Raw genomic sequence first — 20630 nt, forward strand, 5'->3', positions numbered from 1 at the left:
ACACAGATGGGATGGGGGACCCTGGCTGTGCCAGGGAGCTCCTGGCTGGGATGGGGGGTACACAGATGAGATGGGGGGCCCTGGTCGGGGTATTGTGGACACAGATGGGAGGGGGTCCCTGGCTGGCATGGGGAGCCCCCGACGGGATGGGGGGGGGGCACAGATGAGATGGGGATCCCTGGCTGAGATGGGGAGGACACAGATGAGATGGGGGGCCCTGGCTGGGACGGGGAGCCCCGGCCGGGATGGGGGGGGACGGACGACACAGAAGGGGTGGGAGTCCTTGGCTGGGACGGGAGCCCCGGCCGTGGCGGGGACACGCTGTCGGCCGCCGCCCCGTGGGCGCTCGGCGGGGCGGGCGGCGGGGCCGGGACCGGTGGCGGGGCGGGCGGCGGGGCCGGTGGCGGGGCCGGGGCCGGCGGCGGGGCGGTGCGAGGGCCCTGCCCTGCCCCACGGTGTCGGTTTGCAGCCGGGCTCCTCCTCCCCCCGCCGCCCCGCGCATTCCCGACCCTCCCGGGCGGCGGCGGCGGCGGCGGCGGGGGCCCGGCGGTGCCGGAGCGGGGCGGCGGTGCCGGACCCCCACCATGCCGCAGCTGGAACCGGCGGGGGGGGACGACCTGGGGGCCCCCGACGAGCTCATCGCCTTCCAGGACGAGGGCGAGGAGCAGGACAAGGGCGCGGGGCGCGGCTCGGCCCACGGGGACCTGGACGAGCTCAAGTCCTCCCTGGTCAGCGAGACCGAGAACCGGGGGGGCGGCCCCGGCGCCGGCCCCGGCCCCGAGGTGAGCCCGGCGGGCGGCGGGGGGGAGCGGGGGCGGCCGACCCCCGCCCGGCCCCGCTCACCGCCCTCTCCCCGCAGGCGGAGCGGCCCCCCCAGCCCCGGGAAAGTTTCCAGAAGCCGCGGGACTATCTGGCAGAAGGTACCGGCCGCGCCGCCGCCCCCCGCGCCCCCCGCCCCGGCCCCCCCCGCCCCCGGCCCCGGCGCGTCCCCCGGGACCGGCCGACACTTCGCAACTTCTTTGTTTCCGCCCCCGGCTGCGGGCGGGACCCCCCCGTGGCCGACCCCCCGTGGCCGCTCCCCTCCCCCCCCCCCGCCGTGTCCACGTCCCCCGAGCCCCCCGTGTCCGCCCCCCCGTGTCCGATCCCCCCCGTGTTTTTCCCCCCGTGTCCACTTCCCAGGACCCCCCCGTATATGACTCCCCCCCCCCCCCCCGAATCCGATCCCCCCCGTGTCCACTTCCCAGGACCCCCCTGTGTCCGCCCCCCCGCCGTGTCCATCCCCCCCGTGTCCGCCCCCCCAGGACACTCCTGTGTCCGCCCCCCTCCCCGTGCCCGCCCCCCCCTCCGTGTCCACTTCCCAGGACCCCCGCGGTGTCCACCCCCCCCCGCCGTGTCCGCCTCTCCTGTGTCCTCCCACTCCTCCCCCCGCGTGTGCCCTCTCCCCCCGTAGGAACCGGTCCCGACCTTCCCCCGCGGGAAGCCTGGCCCCCCCCATCCCCGGTGACCGGCTCCCGGTCGCTCCTCCACGGGGGGACCGGTGCCCACCCCCCCGGGGAACCGGGCTCGGGAGCCCCCCGCAGCCGGGTCCTTTTCGGGAGTGACCAGCACCGGGACCGCCCCCCCCCCAGGAACCCCGGGGGGCCACCGGTCCCGGGAACCCCTTGCCACCAGCCAGACCCCCACCCCTCTGCAACCGAGACCCCCCCCGCCACTAGGACCCCCCGGAAGAACCAAGGACCCCTCCAGGGACTGGGGCACCCCCAGAGGGACCTACCCATGACCCTCCCTACTTACCCCCTCCTCCCTCCGTCGGAGGACCCCCCACTTTGTGGGTGCACCCTCCCCCCGCCTGACCCCCCCTCCCTTCTCTCCCCAGTGGTCAGACGACAACAAGATGGGGTTTTTTTTAAGGGGCCCCCCTACCCCGGCTACCCCTTCCTGATGCTCCCCGAGCTGGGCAGCCCGTACCTCGCCAACGGAGCTCTCTCCCCCGGTGGCGCCCGCACCGTAAGTGCCCCCGCGCCCCCCCCGGAGCCCCCCCCGCCCCCACTCGGGTCCTGTGAGGCTCCGGCCAAGCCCCGTCCTGAAGGCAGCAGCTGCTGCTGCTAAAAAAGGTAGAAAACAGGTTTATTCCCCTTAGTTTTGGTTCAGTTTGTCCCTTCGGGGTGTGTGTTTGTGTCCCCGGGGGTGTTGGGGAACTGGGGGGCTCTCCCCGGGCACCGGCCCCGAAACCTGACCCCGAGCTGCGCCGCTTTTCTTATTTAAAAGCCCGCCCCCCCCCCCTTTCCCCCGGCTTCTTAAAGCCCTTAATGGGCTGACATTGTCTGTCCCGGCCGCCTGCGGGGACCCGGAGTGAGCGCAGTGAGCGAGCGCTGGGGGGGGGGCAGGTGGGAGCGGGACCGACCCCCCCAGCCTGAGCATCCCTCAGCACCCAAAGCAGCCCGAACACCAACCTGGTGGGGGGCTGCAAAGCTATTAGAAATATAAACCTATTTCAGAAATTAAACCTATTTCAGAAATTAAACCTATTTCAGAAATTAAACCTATTTCAGAAATTAAACCTATTTCAGAAATTAAACCTATTTCAGAAATATAGACCTATTTTGGAAATATAAACCTATTTTGGAAATATAAACCTATTTTAGAGACATAACCCATCCCACCCACAGCCCTCATCTGCCTCAGTTTCCCCCCCTGCTCCCCTCGCCACATCCCGCGGGGTTCCCTGTGCTGGGGGGGATGCGCCGTGGTCCCCGCTGCATCCCTCTGGCTCCGCTGGGTGCGTCTCGCTCCGGAGCGGTGGCGGTGACACGCGACAGGTTAAGGTGCGATATTTGCCCCGGCTCTATAGGAAGCTGCGTCACCATATGGAATGTCGGATGGCTCACAGTCGCCGGTGGGGACCTTGCTTCTGGGGGCGTCGCGCGGGGTGTCTGTGGTTTGGGGGCGTTCTTGCTTTTGCGTTACTGGGAGCAACTGGTTTGAATGGTGGTTGGGTGTCAGTGCTGGGGCGGGGGGCTTGGCTATGAACCTCCTGCACCGGGCTGGGCCGGACAGAGGTTCTATTCCCAATTTGTCACTTTTGGTGTTGCTGTGCGTTGGAGATGATGCACAGCTGGCCGCGATCCCAAATACCGGCGAGGCATAAGGAATAATTAAAAGGGACTGGGGTTGGGATTCATAGAAGACGGCCGCTAACGATGATTTAATGAATCCCAGAAAGGGGGGGTTAATTAAAAGGGGCTGGGCAAGGAGCCGATGTTGCGTCCCGGGTGTTTTGGACCCAGGCTGGTGCTGAGCCTGGGGAAGAGCTGGAGGGATGAGTGCGGACGGGAAAGCCCCGATCGGGGCCAAATCCTGCCGGATTGGGGCGTTTCTGTGCGGGGCTGAGCCCAGGGTGCCGAGTGAGCGAGCGAGGGGCGTGGGGGGGCAAGTGCGGGGTGCTGGCAGGATCTGGCGGGTGCTCAGCACGGCTTGGTGCAGCGGGGGATCTGGTGCAGCTGATTGCCTTGTGTCGCCGGGGCAGGATGAGGCCCTGTCAGACCCTGCGGCCACTCGTGCAATGAAAGTGTCTGAGCTCTGCGCCCGTCACAGCCCCCCCTTCCACAGGCTCCCACTGGAGTGGCAGCGCAGGGATCCCCTGGATCCCGGGATCCATCATGCCAGCAAGCCCAGACCAGGTCCAGCCGGGCACAGCATCCCTGAGTCCATACAGGATCTGGCTGGGCACAGCATCTTTGATTCCATACTGGATCTGGCCGGGCACAGCATCCTTGATCCCATACTGGATCTGGCCAGGCACAGCATCCTTGATCCCATACTGATCCGGCCGGGCACAGCATCCTTGAGCCCATACCGGATTCGGCCAGGCACAGCATCCTTGATCCCATACTGATCCGGCTGGGCACAGCATCCTTGAGCCCATACCAGATTCAGCCAGGCACAGCATCCTCGATCCCATACCGGATCTGGCCAGGCACAGCATCCTTGATCCTATACTGATCCGGCCGGGCACAGCATCCTTGAGCCCATACCGGATTCGGCCAGGCACAGCATCCTCAATCCCATACTGGATCTGGCCAGGCACAGCATCCTTGATCCCATACTGATCCGGCCGGGCACAGCATCCTTGAGCCCATACCGGATTCGGCCAGGCACAGCATCCTCAATCCCATACCGGATGTGGCCAGGCACAGCATCTTCGATCCCATACTGGATCTGGCCAGGCACAGCATCCTTGATCCCACACTGGATCCGGCCAGGCACAGCATCCTTGAGCCCATACCGGATCCGGCCAGGCACAGCATCCTCGATCCCATACTGGATCCGGCCAGGCACAGCATCTTTGATCCCACACTGGATCCGGCCAGGCACAGCATCCCTGCACAGCAGCATCGCCCAGGGGCCCTGAGCCCTGCACCGACAGATCTGCCGCCCGCCCTCAGCCCGGGAGGCTTCGAGGCAAGACCCAGCACGTGAGGCGCAGAGGTGGTAGGAGGCAGGAGGCCACCAAGCAGCCCTGGGAGCTTTGTTTTCCCATTTCCTTCTTTTTTTCCCCCAGCCATTGGAGGAAATGAGCTGATCAGCAGGATCCGGCCATCCCAGTGGCGGTGGCATCCTTGCCATCCCTCAGGCAGGGTGCTGCGGATTGAACCACCCAACTCTACCTCATGAAAAAGGAAGATTTTTGGGGAAAAAGCCCCCAAACCCAAATCACCTTGGTGCCCCAGGGGTGCCCTGGAAGTGCCCAGGAGCTTCTCCGAGGGGGCAGCGGGCAGGCGAAGGATGCTGGGGATGGCTGTGTCCATGGATGTAGGTGTTGGATCCAGCGGTGGTGAAACCGCTGGAGGACTTTTGTGGAGTCACAGGCAGGTGTGCCGGCCCTTTTGCATCTCTCTGCTCCAAAATATTTAGAAATCTGCAGAATAGTTAGAAATCGTGATACCTTCATGCACCCCAAACCAGAAGCGCCTCCATTCCCATGAAGACCTGCTGGGAACTGAAGCGATGGGATGCTCCTGCCCTTTCTTTAGGTTAAATCCCTTTGCTCTGGGATCACCTGTGGTATTTCTGAACGGGACCCTGAAATGTGGGGGGTGTCCCCCCATATCACTTTTCTGGCGATTTCTACCAGGGTGCTGTTTTCTGAGGCTCTGCTAAGCCAGCCGAGGAATTTGGCAGGGTTTAATGACAGCGTTGCCGTTGGGAGCAGCGTTTTGGCCTGGTTTTCCCCATGGGGGTACCGGGAATCAGGAACTGGGGACCCCTGAGACTGGGTTTGACTCCCTGGGATCATCGGAGCCACAATTCCCAAAAATACAAAGGTACCCAAGGTGGGATGGAAAGGAAAAGCTCTGGGCACACACCGGCACCGCGGCCTGGATGGATGCAAACCCCTGTTGCTGCCATGCCAGATCCATCCCATCGGGATCATTTGGAGCCGGCGTCTTTTATCCCAAGCCGGGACCAAGCCAGATCCATATCTGGGCAAAATCTCACCCCAGCGTCCTCCAGCTCGGGGAGGGGCAGGCGGGGAACCGGCCGCTCAGCATCCCCAGACTGGGCATGGCACCGCTAGGGAGGCAAAGGTGAGACCACACGTTGGCGGTAAGAAGAACCTCGCATGGGGTTGTTATTATTTCCCCCAAAAAAGCAGTTTAACCCCAGGAATTCAAGTCTGGAGGCGAGTATTTGAATAAAGCCGAACCTTCCTCGGGCGTGGAAATTCAGCTGAGGCACCCAAACAGCTCCCCGCACCCTGCAATGATGCTACGCCGGTGTAATTAGTGCACGCCGCTGTAATTAATGCGCATCATCGGGTGGGGGTCCAAAATAAATGAGGAAAAAAAACCATAACCTGGGCTTGTTTCGGCTTTTTTTTCCCCATCCCTGAGATGAGCTCGCGATCCCTGTGCAGGCTGCAATACAGAGGCATATCTGTCTGCAAAAGAAAATATATCCTCTTAAACACGCGGCTGCCAAGAAAAATGATTAAAATACAGATTTTTGGCAAGAAAAAGGGTTGCTCCGAAAACCGGGCGGGTCTTGCCGGAGGCTCCAGCGGCAGCTCTGGCTGAGCTGGGAGGGTTTTGGCATGTGCTGGTCGGGATGCAGGATGGAGGTGTTGGGATGGGGGTGGATTTTTTTCGGCTGTGGGGGCTCTTGCTCGGCGTCATCTGACCGTGGCGTTTGTCCTCAGCCAGTCGAGCTCCGGGCGTCTCCTTGGGGTTTGCTGGTTTAGTTTGGGATTTCCCCCTCCTCCCCAGCAGTGCAGGCTTTCTTCCCCACCTGGAAAATATTAAGGAAAAAAGGCTTTTTCGCACTTTTTGGTTTCTTCATCTCAGCCCATGCAGCTGCCGGGCCAATCACATCCCTTCCGGCAGTGCACCCTTCCCGTGCCTCAGTTTCCCCACTCCAAGGTGCTCCTGCCTGTTGAGCCTTCACACACAATGGCCCCTTTATGTCTCCTCCTTAATTATGCTATTCGGCTAATTACCCTGGGTGTTTTTTTTTAGGGGCTAAATGAGACCTACAGGAGGTTTCCACTAACACCCCCCCCAACTTCTCCCTCCTCCCTCCCTTTTCCAACACGATTCCCAAATTAAAGCAATGAAGTAAGTGCTCCGGGCGACTCTCATAAGACCTGGTTTTGTTAAGGGGACTTAACGCGCATTCATCATCTTTCTGGTATTCTGAGCAGCTGCTTTTCATTAGTTTTTCTTCCTTGAAGTCACTGGTGGGAGCAGGGGAAAGAGGAACCCAAAGAGAAGCGCCCGGGCGCATCCCAGCTGGAGGAAGAGGAGGGTTAAGGGCAAGGGGAGGTTGGGCTCGCACCATGTCCGTGCTGGTATCCTGGTATCTGGTATCGGGGTGTGAGGGTGTTCTGGGGGGAGGGGACGGGCTGGGGTGTGATGGGCTGGTTGTAGGTGCCCCAGGGAGGAGGAGGAGGAGGAGGAGGAGGAAGGGGTGATGGTGATATGCGGCTTCACAGCTTGCTGCTTTTTTGGGGTGTGTTTTGGCAGCGATGTCACCTTGTGTGTGCACCCTGAGAATCCTCAAGCCCTTGGGATCTCTGAGCCCCAGGAATCCTGCCTGGAGCTGTGGCAGAGGGCAAGGGAGGTCTGCAGGCAGAGATGCCAGGTGAGCTGGTGTCCCATGGGTGCTGCCAAGGGGTGCAGGACCCCCTTGGTGCTCCCCCAAGCGTGGGCACAGCATCACCCAGCAGGATGCAGAGATGCATCTCCAGAGGTGTCAGCCCCTAAATGATGGGGTTTGTAGCCAGCAGGGGCGCAGTGCGGTGACGGGACCCTCTTCACCCCACATTTCTGTGGTAGCATGGCTTCGCATGACTTTTTCCATCATACTCATACCTTGGATTGGATTTTAAACATTTTACATGTGCAAAAGTCCATTAAAACACCTTCCCTGGCTGGACATCTCATGTCGCGTCTCCCCAAGACCAAGGATGTTCCAGGGGGGCTTTGGAGCCATTGGGATTTTTTTTTTGCCCGGGCAGGGATGAGTCCTTTGCACCCACTGGGATCCCCCCGGCGCTGATGCAGCCGCTGCCTGAATGCGGGATGAATGGAGCCATTCAGCGTGATGGACTGGAGCTGAAAGCTGCAGACAAAAGCCTCGGGGCAGCGGGGAAAACTTGTTGCCGCCAGGTTTGGGGAGCAGGGAGGGAACCGCCAGCGGTCAGGGTCTCAGGGTCTCAGCTTGCGCCAACCCTGTCTTGCTCAGTGGCCGGGTGTGTGTGCGAGGGATGCTTGGGGCATCCACAGAGAAGGGATGCTCGGGGCATCCCCCTGTGGAGGATGCTTGGGGCATCCCTGTGCCGAGGTCACTTTGGGAGGAGGCTGAGCCCTGTGGGCTCCCTGAGAGCTGGCTTGGGCGGTGTCCTGGCATCACTCCAGCCCCCGCAAGCCTCATCCCGCTTCCTTCAATCCCTCCCATCCCGCCTTTCCTCTCACTGCCTTCCTCTGCGAAGCTGCAGTCAGGGCCAAGCTGTTCAGCAGATGCCACCAGCATCCCCAGTTCGGTGACACGGGGGTCTGTGGCTCAAGATAAGGTCAGCTTTAAGCACTGCTTCTCCAAGCTCACCCCAAATGGGGTTTAATTTTCAGCTCCCAGCCACTTTTTCTTGTTTCCCATCCCAGCGCTGTTGGCATTTCCCACCCGGTTTGTGCTGGTGGCAGCATGCCGCTGGCTGATGGGTTTGGGCTGCATCACGGGAGTGGCTGAGCATCCTTTACCAAGGGGTTGCAAACTCCCAGTGCCGTACCCATTCCCACCCCCAAATCACTGTCCCCACCTGGGACAGCCTTTGCCTGGCTTGTGTCACCCTGGGAATGCCAGGAGGGGACACTGTGTGCTGTGGGGACAACCCAAGACACAGCATCGTGCCCCATATTGCCTCTTTGCAGCCTGTTAAAAGCCCCAGACCCCGATGGGAAAAGAAATAACCCCACCAGGAGTCTTTGGGGTTCTCCTTGATGGGATGCAGGGATGCAGGAGACCCCCCAAAATGTCTCATCCCTGCTGGAAACCACCATCCCAGCATTTGTAGGCAACATCTGGAGGAGATTATTTGGCTGGGAAGCGGCTTAGAGGGGAGCGAGGCGTGGAGGGGGGTGAGGATTTATGGCTTGTTTCTTGGGCTGTAAATCCCAGCTATAATTGGGATTTCTCCCTCCCTAATTATCCGTGGGGAAGAACGCAGCAGCTCCCCGCGTGGGGATGCAGGACGGGAGATGGGCCGCGCAGGGCTGGGGTGCTGTTTGGTTTTCCCCTTTTTCTTTGGCATTGAGGTAATTTATTCGAGCTCGAAGGACACCCGATACCCAGCGCAGGAAGGCAAGAAACTGGGTCCCCTCTTCCCATTTGTGTCCGGCCCTGTCTTCATTTCCAGCTCCAAGGGGACAGAATTCCCTGTGGCTGGTGCAGTGTTGGCCTGTGCACTTTCCTTTTCCGAGTCCCCAAGTGGGACTCGCTTTCCATGTCCCATGGTTGTCTTCAAGAAGGAGCTTTTATCCTTTGTTCCCCCCTCCCCCCTTCCCCCCTGTTTTTCCCACGTTTCCTCCCGTTTTTTCCCAGTTTGTTCCCCCCACTCCTCCCCTTTTTCCCCACCCTTTGCTCCCCTCCTTTCTTCCTTCCTCCCTTCCTTCCTGTTTTTTCCCCTTCCTCCTCCCTCCCTTTCCCCATTTCACCCCCTTGGTTTGGGGCTCAGGACAGGGCTGCAGGACCCATCCCCCCCCCCCCCCCCCCCCCCCCCCCCGTCACTTTCCACCAAAACCTCCTTTGCAGCACCCCTGGGTTTGCAGCCCTGGGACCTCCTGCCGGGGAGGATTTGGGGTTTTTCCAGCTTTTTGTTCCCAGGCACACAGTTTTATGGAATCAGATGATGTATCAAGCCTAGAAAACCCATTTCTCTCAAAACTTGCATCTCTCTGTGACCCCCGGAGCTGTTAGGAGCCAAATTTGGCTGGTTTTATCCCAAAAGTGCTGGTGATGCTGCTCGGCGCCAGGATCTTGGGATGCTGCAGGACCAGAGCATCCACCAGCCAGACAAAGATTGTTGGGAGCTCTGTTAAAACCCCATTTGCTGCCCCGATGCTTGGCCTTTTCCGTCTGCCCCAGCACGGTTTTGGGATGTATTTGGGGAAAAAGGGCTGGAGCGGAGGCGGGAGGGGGAAGGGCGACCTGTCAGTTATCCCGCAGCTGTGTAAACAGGCTGGGAGTGAGGAGGGCTGGGGGGATCGGCGGGGGCTGCACGGGGCTGTGTTCAGGCTTGCCGAGCCCGGAGGCTTTTCAAAGCCCCAGGAATTTGGGCTGGAGAAGGGGATGGTGTGGGGATGGGCGATTTGGGGTCACCCCCCCCCACCACCCACCCCAGGCTGCTCTGGGGGATGGAGGTGGCATGGGAGGGATGGCCAGGAGGGGTGGCCAGCAGGATGCTCGTCAGGTCGCCCGTGGGGTTTTGGGGATGGGGATGATGTGGCTGGGTGCCGGCATTGCGTGAATCTTCTCTGCGGTGCTGGCGGTTCCTGCAGGGTCATCTCTGGGCTGGAGTGCGTGCAGGCAAAGGGAGAAGCCAGCACAGAGCCTGGCACCTGCGGGTTGTGTTTTATCCAGAAAAATGGCAGCTTAGGTCCCAAACAGACCTTTTCTCTCCCAAAATGAGAGGCCAGTGGCCACCAAGCCTAAGCCTTCGAGCCCAGCGGAGAGGAGCCCACTGTGACCCTGTGCTGTCTCACTGGGATGCACGGTGTCTGGACAAGTGATGCTGGGATGTGCAGTACTGGGATGCACAACGTCAGGAGGACAGGCAGTACCTGGAGGTAGCAGCAGGATGGGCAACGCTGGGATATGCAGTCCTGGGGCGTGAGGTGCTGGGAGATGCAACGCTGGACACTGAGGACTGGGACACATGGCAGGGCATGGAACACCGGGAGTCGAGATGCTTTGATGTGCAACACCGTGGCACACAGCGCTGGGACATGAGATGCTGGGGGTCACAACACCAAGGGACGCAACACCAGGACACACAACGCCGGGGCATGCAACACCACGACAAAGAGTGCTGGGACATCCGATGCCGGGATGTGCAATCCTGGGACATCCAACGCTGGCGTGTGCAATCTGGGGACATACGATGCTGGGGTGTGATGCTGGGGCACACAATACCAGGACACACAACATCGGGATGCGCAGTGCTGGGATATGCAGCCCTGGGACACGTGTTGCTGAGACACACAACCCTGGGACATGCAATCCTGGGAAAGACGCTGCCAGGACATACAACACCAGAACACACGATGCTGGGTCATGCCACGGTGGGACACGCAACACCAGGACATGAACAGGGGGACACTTAATGCCAGGCCAGGCGATGCTGGGACACATAGAGCTGGCCCGGCCACCAGCCAGGAATTTTCCAGCAGCACTTTTCCCCTTTCCCAGGGAAAACATCTCAGCCAGGATCGAGCCCTGTGCACGGAAGAGGAGAGGAAATCCGCTCATTAAGGCCCCTAATTGGGCATTAGGGGATCCCACAGCATTTGCACCTCCTCCCCTAGCACCGCACAACCCCCTGGCACGCCACTGCCACCTCTATGGCACTGCCATGCCACCGCCACCTCCGGCTGCTGAGGCCACCGGGTGGCCACCGGCAGGGGCTCCCCCCAGCCTGGGGAGGGGGTGGACATGGACAGACAGACAGACAGGAGACTTCATTGTGGTTCTGCCGCTCCGGCAGGGAAGGGGTTAACTCCCTGCTTTTAATTGGGGGGTGGCTGGTAACGAGGAACCAGAACTTGCTCTAATCTCTCTGGAATGTGACCGATTTTCAACTATTTTCTTCTTTTTTTTTCTTTTTCTTTACACCCCCCCACCCCCCCTTTTTTTTTATAATAGTTCCAATCTGCCGCTCGCGTAGTTCCACACGTGGTGGTACAGTGGGAGCTGTGTCCAAGCTGGGGCCAAGGGGAAGGGGGGGGGGGGGGGGGGGCTTCATTTTTCCACATTACCACTGAACCGTTCGCCAGCTCCCCCCCGCTTTGTATATTTTGAAAGGGTCCCCCCCTTCCTCTCCCCTCCCCGGCCTCCCGAAACAGCTTCAAAATGAGAAGCAGCCTTTTATACACCCGGCCTTTCCCCAGCCGCCGTCCCCCAGCGGCTTCTCCGCTTACAGAATAGACGAGAAAGCCCCCTTTGTGATGGGGGCAGCGGGCAGGGGACAGCGAGGCGGAGCTGAAGGCGCCTGTCAGGGATGCAGGGGCATCTCCTGCCTGGCCCCGGCTCGGCCCCGAGGATGGTGGGGGACCACGTGTAGCAGCATCCTGGTGCGGTGGTAGGGATGGTGGGGCACCACGTGCGTCATCCGAGTGTGGCTATGGGGATGCTCAGGGCATCGTGGTCTTGGAGCGGTACAGCCACAGGGAGGTTGGGGTGTCCTGTGTGTCACCCTGGCGTGGCTGCAGGGATGCTCCGGGCACCTCATGCATCACCCCAGGCACGTCACGGGGGTATTGGGACGTCTTGTGTGTCACCCTTGCGCAGCCGTGGGGATGCTCAGGGCATCTGGTATGTTGTATTGGCTTGGCACAGCCATGGCGACATTGGGGTGTCCCCTGTGTCACCCTGGCATGGCTGTAGGGATGCTCTGGGCACCTCGTGCATCGCTCTGGGTGTGGACTTAAGGATGTTGGGACATGTTGTGCTTCACCCAGACATAGCCATGGAGTTGTCCAGGGCTCATGCGTTGCCCTGTGTACCACTGCGGAGATGTCGGGATATCTCATGCATTGCCACGAGGATGCTCAGGGCACCGTAACGCATCACTGTGGGATGGCTGTGGGCATCCCAGGTTGGAGCACCCTGTATGTTGGACCAGTACAGCCACGAGGATGTCAGGGCACGTCCTGCACTGTCCTGGCATGGCCACAGGAATGTTCAGGCACCTTGTCCATTGTCCTGGCACGGCCATGGGGATGTTGGGGCATCTTGTCCATCGTCTTGGCACGGCCATGAGGGTGTTGGGGCACCTTGTCCATTGTCCTGACACAGTCACAGGGATGCTCAGGGCACCTTGTGCATCACCCCAGCGTGGCCATAAGGGTGCTCGGGGCACCTGGTGCGTTGCCCTGGCATGGCCGTGGAGATGCTCAGGACACCCTATGCATTGCCCTGCTATGGCCGTGGGGATGCCAGGGCACCTCACACACTACTGCAGTCACGATGCCACCGCAGCCAGCCCGGGAGCGTCTCCAGCCAAAACCCTCTCCCGGTCCAGGAGACGCTGCAGCCTTGGTGGCACGGGCCGGCAGCGGCAGCGCTGGGCTGTTTGGAACCAGCCCGGAGTTGTACGGCAGCCAGAGCTCGGGGCTTCCCCGCTGCAGATTTGGAGGATGCATCAAAGCCAGCACTTCAGGAAATGGCTCCTACTGTACTGGGGAGCGCAGGGTGTGCGGCAGGTCACGGCTGAGCCCGCGCAGGTCACGGGGCCGCTCGCATACCAGGCATGCTCTGGGCACGCATGGCACCCTGGCGCCCTGCCTCCTCTGCAGCCAGCCTTTGGAGTGGCCGAGGGCTGGATCCAGTTATGGCTCCCCAGCACCCACAGGTCCATCCTGCCGCTGTTATCCCGGCAGTGCCAAAAACCTCCCTGGGGAGAGCACACGGAGGCACTGGGAGCGGGATGCTGGAGCATCCCTGTGCGTGGGGCGGGCATGGGCGAGCAGCACTGCGTGGCACCCGGTGTAGGCGGTGAAGTAGGGTTTTGGGGGATCCCCTGTGCTGGCGCTGTGGGAATGGGTGGGTCATGGGAAATCCTCTCAGGCTACGCCGGGACCACGCCGCGGCTGGGGGGGGTCCCTGCGGTGCCCTTGCGGCCTCGCCGTTGGCACGGGGTGGCCCCCGTGGCTCGTGGGCTCTCAGCACGCCCCGGTGGGAGCGTGGTGGCCTCACCCGGCTCTGTTGGGCTACTGGGAGGGGTTGGGGGGTTGGGGTGTATCCAGAGGCACAGGGTGCCGGGTGGCATGGGGCTGAGCATCAGCTGGGGGCGTGCTGCAGGGGTGCTGGAGATGGAGGAGGGATACCGGGGATGGAGGGAGGATACTGGAGGTGCCAGAGACTGGAGATGTGGGGAGAGGGGGTACTGGAGGTGAAGCGCGGGATACTGGGGATGGAGGCGGGGATGCTGGAGATGGGGTGGGTGATACTGGAGGGTGGATGGGTGATACTGGAGATCGAGGAAGGGATACTGGGGATAGAGGGGGGGATGCTGGGGAGCAGGGGATACCGGACAATGAGGGGGGTACTGGAGATGGAGCGAGCAATACTGGAGATGCAGGGGGGATACTGGCGGTGCAGGGGGGGTGCTGGAAATGCAGGAGGGGATGGAGGTGCAGGAGGGGATGCTGGAGATGCAGGAGGGGATGGGGTTGTAGAAGGGGATGCAGGGGGGTGCTGGAGATGCAGGAGGGGATGGGGGTGTAGGAGGGGATGCAGGGGGGTGCTGGAGATGCAGGAGGGGATGGGGGTGTAGGAGGGGATGCAGGGGGGATAGTGGACATGCAGGAGGGGACGCAGGGGGGGAAAGCAGGAGGCGATGCAGGGGGATACAGGACACTTAGGGGGACTGCGGGAGGCAATGCGGGCAGGGATTCATCTGTCCAGCCGTGGAAGAGTTAATGCTCCCTGCAGCTCCTCGCTGGGTTTTCCTTCCAGCTGCTTCGGATCAGGAAGATTTGTACGGTGGGGAAATTCCTGCACGCAGCTGTGGCCTGTCCAGGCCACATTCCCCAGCCCCAGCATCTTGCGGGACTGGACGCGCCCCCCCCGCCCTCCCCCCCCCCCTCCGCCGTCTGCCGGGAAATGCCTCCGGCCCCCTCCGCCGAGAAACAACACAAAGCACCTTTCTTTCGGGGGCTGCTTACGTCGGAGGCAGACCCATGTGTTGCAGCAAGGTTTAGCCCAGGGAGAGAGAACACCCTCCTAAAAGCCCCATATTTGCCCCCCACCCCTCATTGCAATATGGGGCTGGTTTCTTGCGCTCTGGCAGTTTGGGGTTGGTGCTGGTGCCCCGGGGACCAGGAGGGCACCTCCCGACACAGGGACCACCCCGGGGCTGAGCCCCACGGGCGATTTGCAGCTTGTGCTGTGCTGTGCCAGGTGTCACCGCATCCCAAGAAGTCTGGGTTTGGGGTAGGGAGAGGCGTCATCGGTGCAGGCAGGTGGGGAATTGCGGGGAGGGGGTGTGGGGGCTTGTGGCTCCTCAGCGGGACTGCACCATTTGGGGCAGGGATTTGGGATTTAGGATTTGGGGCTTTGCACCATTTAGGACAGAGATTTGGGATTTGGGATTTAGGATTTGGGGCTTTGCATCATTCGTGGGGTCCGTAACGGCCCCATGTGCCCCCAGAACCCCTTTGCCACCTGCCCACAGTGTCCCCGCGGGTTGGGGTATCCCTGGCTGAGCCTGGGGCTGGGGCTGGGGTGGGGGGTGGGGCCGGGGGTGTTCCAGGGCTTGCGGAGGGCATCAGCCCGACTCTCCTGCAGTACCTGCAGATGAAGTGGCCGCTGCTGGACGTGCCTGCTGGCGCCACGCTGAAGGACAGCCGCTCGCCCTCACCCGCACATTTGGTAAGAGCAGCTGAATCCCACAGGAGTGATGGGTTTCCCAGGGGGAAAACCTCACTCTGCCCCTCCGTGATGCCGATACGATGCCCGTGGCGGGGCTTTTTGCGGGGGTGGCTGTTGTTTTGCACTCCCATGTGCTCTCCCTGGCTGCCCCACAGTCAAACAAGGTCCCGGTGGTGCAGCACGCCCATCACATGCACCCGCTGACACCGCTCATCACCTACAGCAACGACCACTTCTCGCCAGGCTCACCGCCCGGCCACCTCTCACCGGAGATCGACCCAAAGACGGGTGAGCACAGGGTGGGGGCACACGGCGTCGGCCGAGCTGAGACCTGTTGGGGTGAGCACAGGGATGGTGACGGTACCAGTGCGGTGCTGGTGGCGGGGTGCTCTCCGTCCGATGGTGCCTCTCTTCCTGGGGGTTTTTCACAGCCTGGTCCCTGGGTGGTGGGAAGGGGATGGGTCCTCACCCGGTTGCAGGGTTGGTTGGGGTGCGTGGGGATCCCTCCAGGTCTCCCGTGTGGTTGTCTCAGCATCCTCTTCCCATGGTCCAGATGGGCAGGTGGATGCTTGGAGGAAGATAGGATGCTTGGCAGCAGGCAGGATGCTGGGAGGGATGGGGTGCTCAGAGAGCGGTGGGATGCTTAGAGGGAGGTGGGATGCTTGGAAGGAGACTGTGTGCTCAGGGACAGGTGCTCAGGGGAAGACGGGGTGCTCAGGGCCTGCCACGTCTGTGTTTTGACACTGCTTCGCTTTCATCCCTCACTTCCTCTGCAGGAATCCCTCGGCCGCCGCACCCATCCGAGCTGCCCCCCTATTACCCGCTGTCACCCGGAGCCGTGGGCCAGATCCCGCACCCGCTGGGCTGGCTCGTGCCGCAGTAAGGATGGACTCAACCTGGGCTGGGGGCTTGCTCCCTCCTCTGTGTCCCTGTCCCCGGGCAGGTCCCATCAGCCCCATGTCCCCCTGAGACCCTCCTCTTTTTCCCACTTTACCCACTTCTTCCCCTGCGAGCTCAGTGGGATGCCGAGGGCTCCCGTGGGGGTTGGGAAGGGAGGGGCTCACCACCGCTGGAAATTTTGGGCATCTTCAGGATGGAGATTGGCTGGAGACTGGTCCAAGGGCCCCCATGAACTGGGGAGGGGTATTTTTTCCACTAAAGCTTGTGCGTTTGCAGGCAAGGACAGCCCGTGTACTCAATCCCTCCCGGCGGCTTTCGGCACCCCTACCCTGCCCTCGCCATGAACGCCTCCATGTCCAGGTGGGTCTCGGCAGGGATGAGGGACCCTCCCTGGGCATCCCAGAGCTGGCAGGGTGTTTTTTGGCTGCTTCCCTGAAGATGATGCGGGATTCATCCCTACAGCAGCGCCAGCAGCGGGTGTTCCTGGGGAGATCCCTCCTCCGCACAGGCACAGACCAGCCCCAGGAGGTTGTGGTGGCCTCCTCTGCCATAAATCCCCCAGAAGGGTGCGGATGGTCCCCATGGGTGGGTAGAAAGTTCAGGGCATTGCTTAATTGGGTCCGTGTTACCATCCTGCACAAGCTGGGGTGGGATCCAGTGTAAAACCAGACCCCACACTGGGCTGAGGCTGGTGGTCCCTGAACCCAGGAGGTTCCCAGGAAGGTTTGGGGTGGAGACTGGGCGCTGTTGGTGCCCACGGGAAGCTGACGAGCCTTCCGCTCCCACTCCTCCACTGCAGTTTGATGTCCAGCCGTTTCTCCCCGCACATGGTCCCACCACCCACCCATGGGCTGCACCCCTCAGGCATCCCGCACCCGACCATCGTCTCGCCCATCGTGAAGCAGGAACCCACCCAGCCCAACATCAGCCCCGGAGGCAACTCGTGAGTGGGGGGCGGGATGGCCCCGGGGGCAGGAGCTTGTCTCCTGCGTGCCCTGCATGGTGCAGAGTGGGTCCTGAGCCACCATCCTGCTCGTTGCAGGAAATCCCCCGTCACTGTGAAGAAGGAGGAGGAGAAGAAACCCCACATCAAGAAGCCGCTCAATGCCTTCATGTTGTACATGAAGGAGATGAGGGCCAAGGTGGTGGCCGAGTGCACGCTGAAGGAGAGCGCCGCCATCAACCAGATCCTGGGCAGACGAGTATGGGCATTTCCCTTGGCCCTGGCTTTGCACCCGCATGCTGCCCCGTTTGTGACCTTAAAATGGCTTTCAGCCCCCTTTGCTCCACCTCACCCCATGACTCAGTCTCTTGACCTGGGGCATCACCCAGGAGGTCGCTGGGAGCTGGTGGGGACCTGGGTGGCAATGGGATGGGGTGAGCTGGGAGCTCTGTGGCCCCAGGGCGGCATGTCCTCAGGGCCAGCCGTGCGGCTTCGGGATTTGCAGCATGACCTTGGGATTTGCAGCGTGGATTTGGGGTTTGCAGCGTGGCTTTGGGCTCTGCAGCTGGGCTTCAGGGTTTGCAGCGTGGTCTCTTCTCGCCCCTGCAGTGGCACTCGCTGTCGCGGGAGGAGCAGGCAAAGTACTATGAGCTGGCACGGAAAGAGCGGCAGCTGCACTCCCAGCTCTACCCGACGTGGTCGGCACGGGACAACTATGTAAGTGTGGTCCCCCAAGCCCCGTGGCCGCGGGCACTGGCCGGGGCGAGGTCTCCCCTCCTGTCCCCTTGCCAGGTTCCCGGATGGCCCCTCTCCGGGGACTGTGGCTGGTGGGAGGTTGCTTGCTGTGCTTGGGGAGGTCAGTGGTTGGGGTCTGGGGGTGGGTGATGGCGCTGAGTCCTAGGGATGCTCTGTGACCATCAGTGGCTGCTGCATCCCTGTGAGCTGCTCTGGGGCACCGGCAGCCCCATTTTTCATCCATCAAGCAGCACCTAAGGGCAGTCAACCACTTTGTGATATCTTCCAGGGCAAGAAAAAGAAGAGAAAGCGAGAGAAGCTGGCCCAGCAGCAAAGCCACGACACGGAGAGTGAGTATCCCCCTGCCAACCTCCCCTGCCGCTGGGTCTCAGCCACTCATGCTGTCCTCCGTTGTTCGCAGGCTCGCTGGCATCCAAGAGCAAGAAGCCGTGCGTGCAGTACCTGCCAGCCGAGAAGCCGTGTGACAGCCCTGCGTCCTCCCACGGCAGCATGTTGGATTCGCCCGCCACGCCGTCGGCCGCCCTGGCATCCCCGGCCGCGCCGGCTGCCACCCACTCGGAACAGGCTCAGCCCCTCTCGCTCACCACCAAGCCAGAGGCCAGGGCGCAGCTCACCGTGCATTCAGCCACCTTCCTCTCGGGCAAAGCCACCTCTTCTTCCTCCTCCTCTTCCTCCTCTTCCTCCTCCTCAAGCCTCAGCAGCCCGCCCTCGCTCCTCTCCAGACCCATCCCCTTCACCTCGGTGCCCTCCACGGCTCTCCTGTCCTCGCCTCCGTCCTTCGCAGCTGCCATCCCATCCCCGCAGGCTGCTTTGGCCGTGCTGCAAACGCAGCCCCTTTCCCTGGTCACCAAACCTGCTGACTAAGGGAAAAACTCGTCCCCCCTTGTCCCATCCTGTCCGTCCCCTCCCTGCTGTACATTGCAGAAGCCACAATCAAGATTCAAATGCAGCCAAAACCATTATTGGTCAATATTTGACCCTTTCTGAACTCTTCTGTAAGCAGACTCTGGAGGAAGGGGCTTTCTGCTCAGAGCTGCTGCCAGCAGTCAACCTAAAGACCGTTTTTATTAAAAAAAGGAAAAAAAAGGAAAAAAAAAAAGGAAATAAACCCTCCACCAGCTGCAGATGATGCAAATCTCCTGCGAGCTGACCGTGGGCACGAGCCGAGTGCCCGTTGCTGCCGCAGGGCACGGTGATGCCGACGGCCCAGCGCTCGTGTGCATGGGCATGCCGGCCCCAGGTGTGGTGGGTGCCGAGCTGGGGCCGGCGCACCATCCCAGAGGCAAGAGCTGAAACACCGGCTACCGACCCAGTGCCTCTGGGTGCTCCCACGTTCTCCTGTCTTGTGGCTTTGCTCGCAGCCACGGTGATTGCCTTCGCTCCATCCTGGCCAGGAGCTGGATCCTGCCCTGAGGATGCTGCACCGTCGGCCCTGCTCCTTCCCGTGGTCATGCTGGGGTGGGCAGGATCTGGGGCTGAGCCCTGGGTGGGGGGGGTTTCCCCTTGAAACCCTGTTATTTTTCACAAAAGGAAATAAAACTACAGCTGCAACTCGCTGCGTGAGCGTGGTCAGTGGGGGAAGCACTTGCTCCTTGCCCATCGCCACCTTCTCCCCACCAGTGCTTGAATATCACTGTGCCCTGGGAGGCACCTCGGGATGGGGCTGCAGCCCAGCCCCAGCGCGGGGCACGGGGCCACGCACGGCCCCAGCCCAAAGGCGTCACCCAGACGCCATCATGGATGGGCACAGGATGATTTTGGGGTGGCCACCCCAAACCTGTGATGGAGCGAGCAGGCAGCGTATGGTTTTCTGGAAAGCTATGAGCAGCAGGGCGCACTGGGTAGGAAGACTGGGTCAGGGGGTGCCTGAGATGCCAAGGAGTGCGAGTTACTGGTGTGGAACTCACGGCCAGGAACTGCAGGGTGCCCTGGGCCTGCTCCTTTCGAACACGAATGAAAAGACAGGAGGAGAAAGGACCTGCACAAAAGCAACCCAGGGTCACCCAGTGGATTTTCAACTGATCTTTAGGTCTCGGTCAGTTCAACACTTGAACTAATCAAGCTAATCAAGACTGTTCCATCTCACTATATTTTTAACAGGAAAAAAACCCACTCTCTCAAAGTTTTCCTGTTGAAAGTTTCAATTTTGTTCTCTGTTGCAGATTTAATTCTGAGCTGCATCTGCCCAAAGTTGATTTGTGGTATTTATAGCCCTGTTTCATTCCCCTTTCTGATTTTCTTGGCCAGTTTCCATTTCCCAGGACCCAGCCTGCCTCCTCTCTACCTGCACCAGTGCTGTGCTGTGGGGACTGTGGTGTCCTCAGGTCCGAGGTGGTGGGCAACATCCAAACCATCACTATCAGTGATGGGCTGAGCCCTTCCCACGGCTCCTGGCCCTCCGGCTCTCAGGTTGGTGGGTGCTTTTGCTAATTTGGTGGAATAAATGACACCTTTGCCTCTTGTGACATTTCTCTTTTCCTTTCCAGTGCCAAGCTGGTGTGAGAAGCCACTGGGGAAGTATTTTTATAGCAAACTGGAGCAGCAGCAGATGTCCATCTGCCGGTAGAGGGAAAAAGGGACCATCTCGGTGTCTTGTCCTTAAGGAAGACGGTGTCCGCATTCACCAGATGTTGTGTGAGACGAGTGCGTGCCACGGGATGACGCTGGCATCTGTAACCCCAGCAGATGACACCTGAATCTGAGGATTCCTATTTCCATATTGGAGCTGGGCAGAACTACCAGAAAAGTACAGCCGAGTGATGCCCCCAGCTGTGGGTGCCAACAAAAGCACAGCCTCGTGCCCTTGCATGAGCACTAGGGACACATTTGGGGCAAACACTGGCTCCTGTAACCTTGCAAAAGCTCCAGATGACTTCTGCAAACAGTG

At 61.1% G+C, this 20630-nt stretch overlaps 1 protein-coding gene across 1 annotated transcript; it reads left to right on the forward strand.

The window, feature by feature from the left end:
• Positions 1-584: 584 nt before the first annotated feature.
• TCF7L1 (transcription factor 7 like 1) lies at positions 585-19277 on the forward strand. Its single transcript, XM_037371622.1, has 12 exons — positions 585-782; positions 860-920; positions 1877-2007; positions 15061-15144; positions 15300-15432; positions 15921-16023; positions 16321-16404; positions 16844-16987; positions 17087-17246; positions 17597-17704; positions 18012-18072; positions 18144-19277. Exons 1-12 carry the CDS (start codon positions 585-587, stop codon positions 18605-18607), a joined length of 1731 nt encoding a protein of 576 aa, XP_037227519.1. The 3' UTR covers positions 18608-19277.
• The last annotated feature ends 1353 nt before the right edge of the window (positions 19278-20630 follow it).

The sequence above is a fragment of the Falco rusticolus genome, chromosome 20 (assembly GCF_015220075.1).
Source record: "Falco rusticolus isolate bFalRus1 chromosome 20, bFalRus1.pri, whole genome shotgun sequence".
Taxonomy (NCBI): Eukaryota; Metazoa; Chordata; class Aves; order Falconiformes; family Falconidae; genus Falco; species Falco rusticolus.

Coding starts and splice junctions, on each gene's coding strand:
- TCF7L1 (XM_037371622.1), top strand. CDS start 585: ATGCCGCAGCTGGAACCGGCGGGGGGGGACGACCTGGGGGCCCCCGAC. Junction 2,008..15,060: donor CCCCCGGTGGCGCCCGCACC/GTAAGTGCCCCC, acceptor ACTCTCCTGCAG/TACCTGCAGATGAAGTGGCC. Junction 16,988..17,086: donor ATCAGCCCCGGAGGCAACTC/GTGAGTGGGGGG, acceptor TGCTCGTTGCAG/GAAATCCCCCGTCACTGTGA.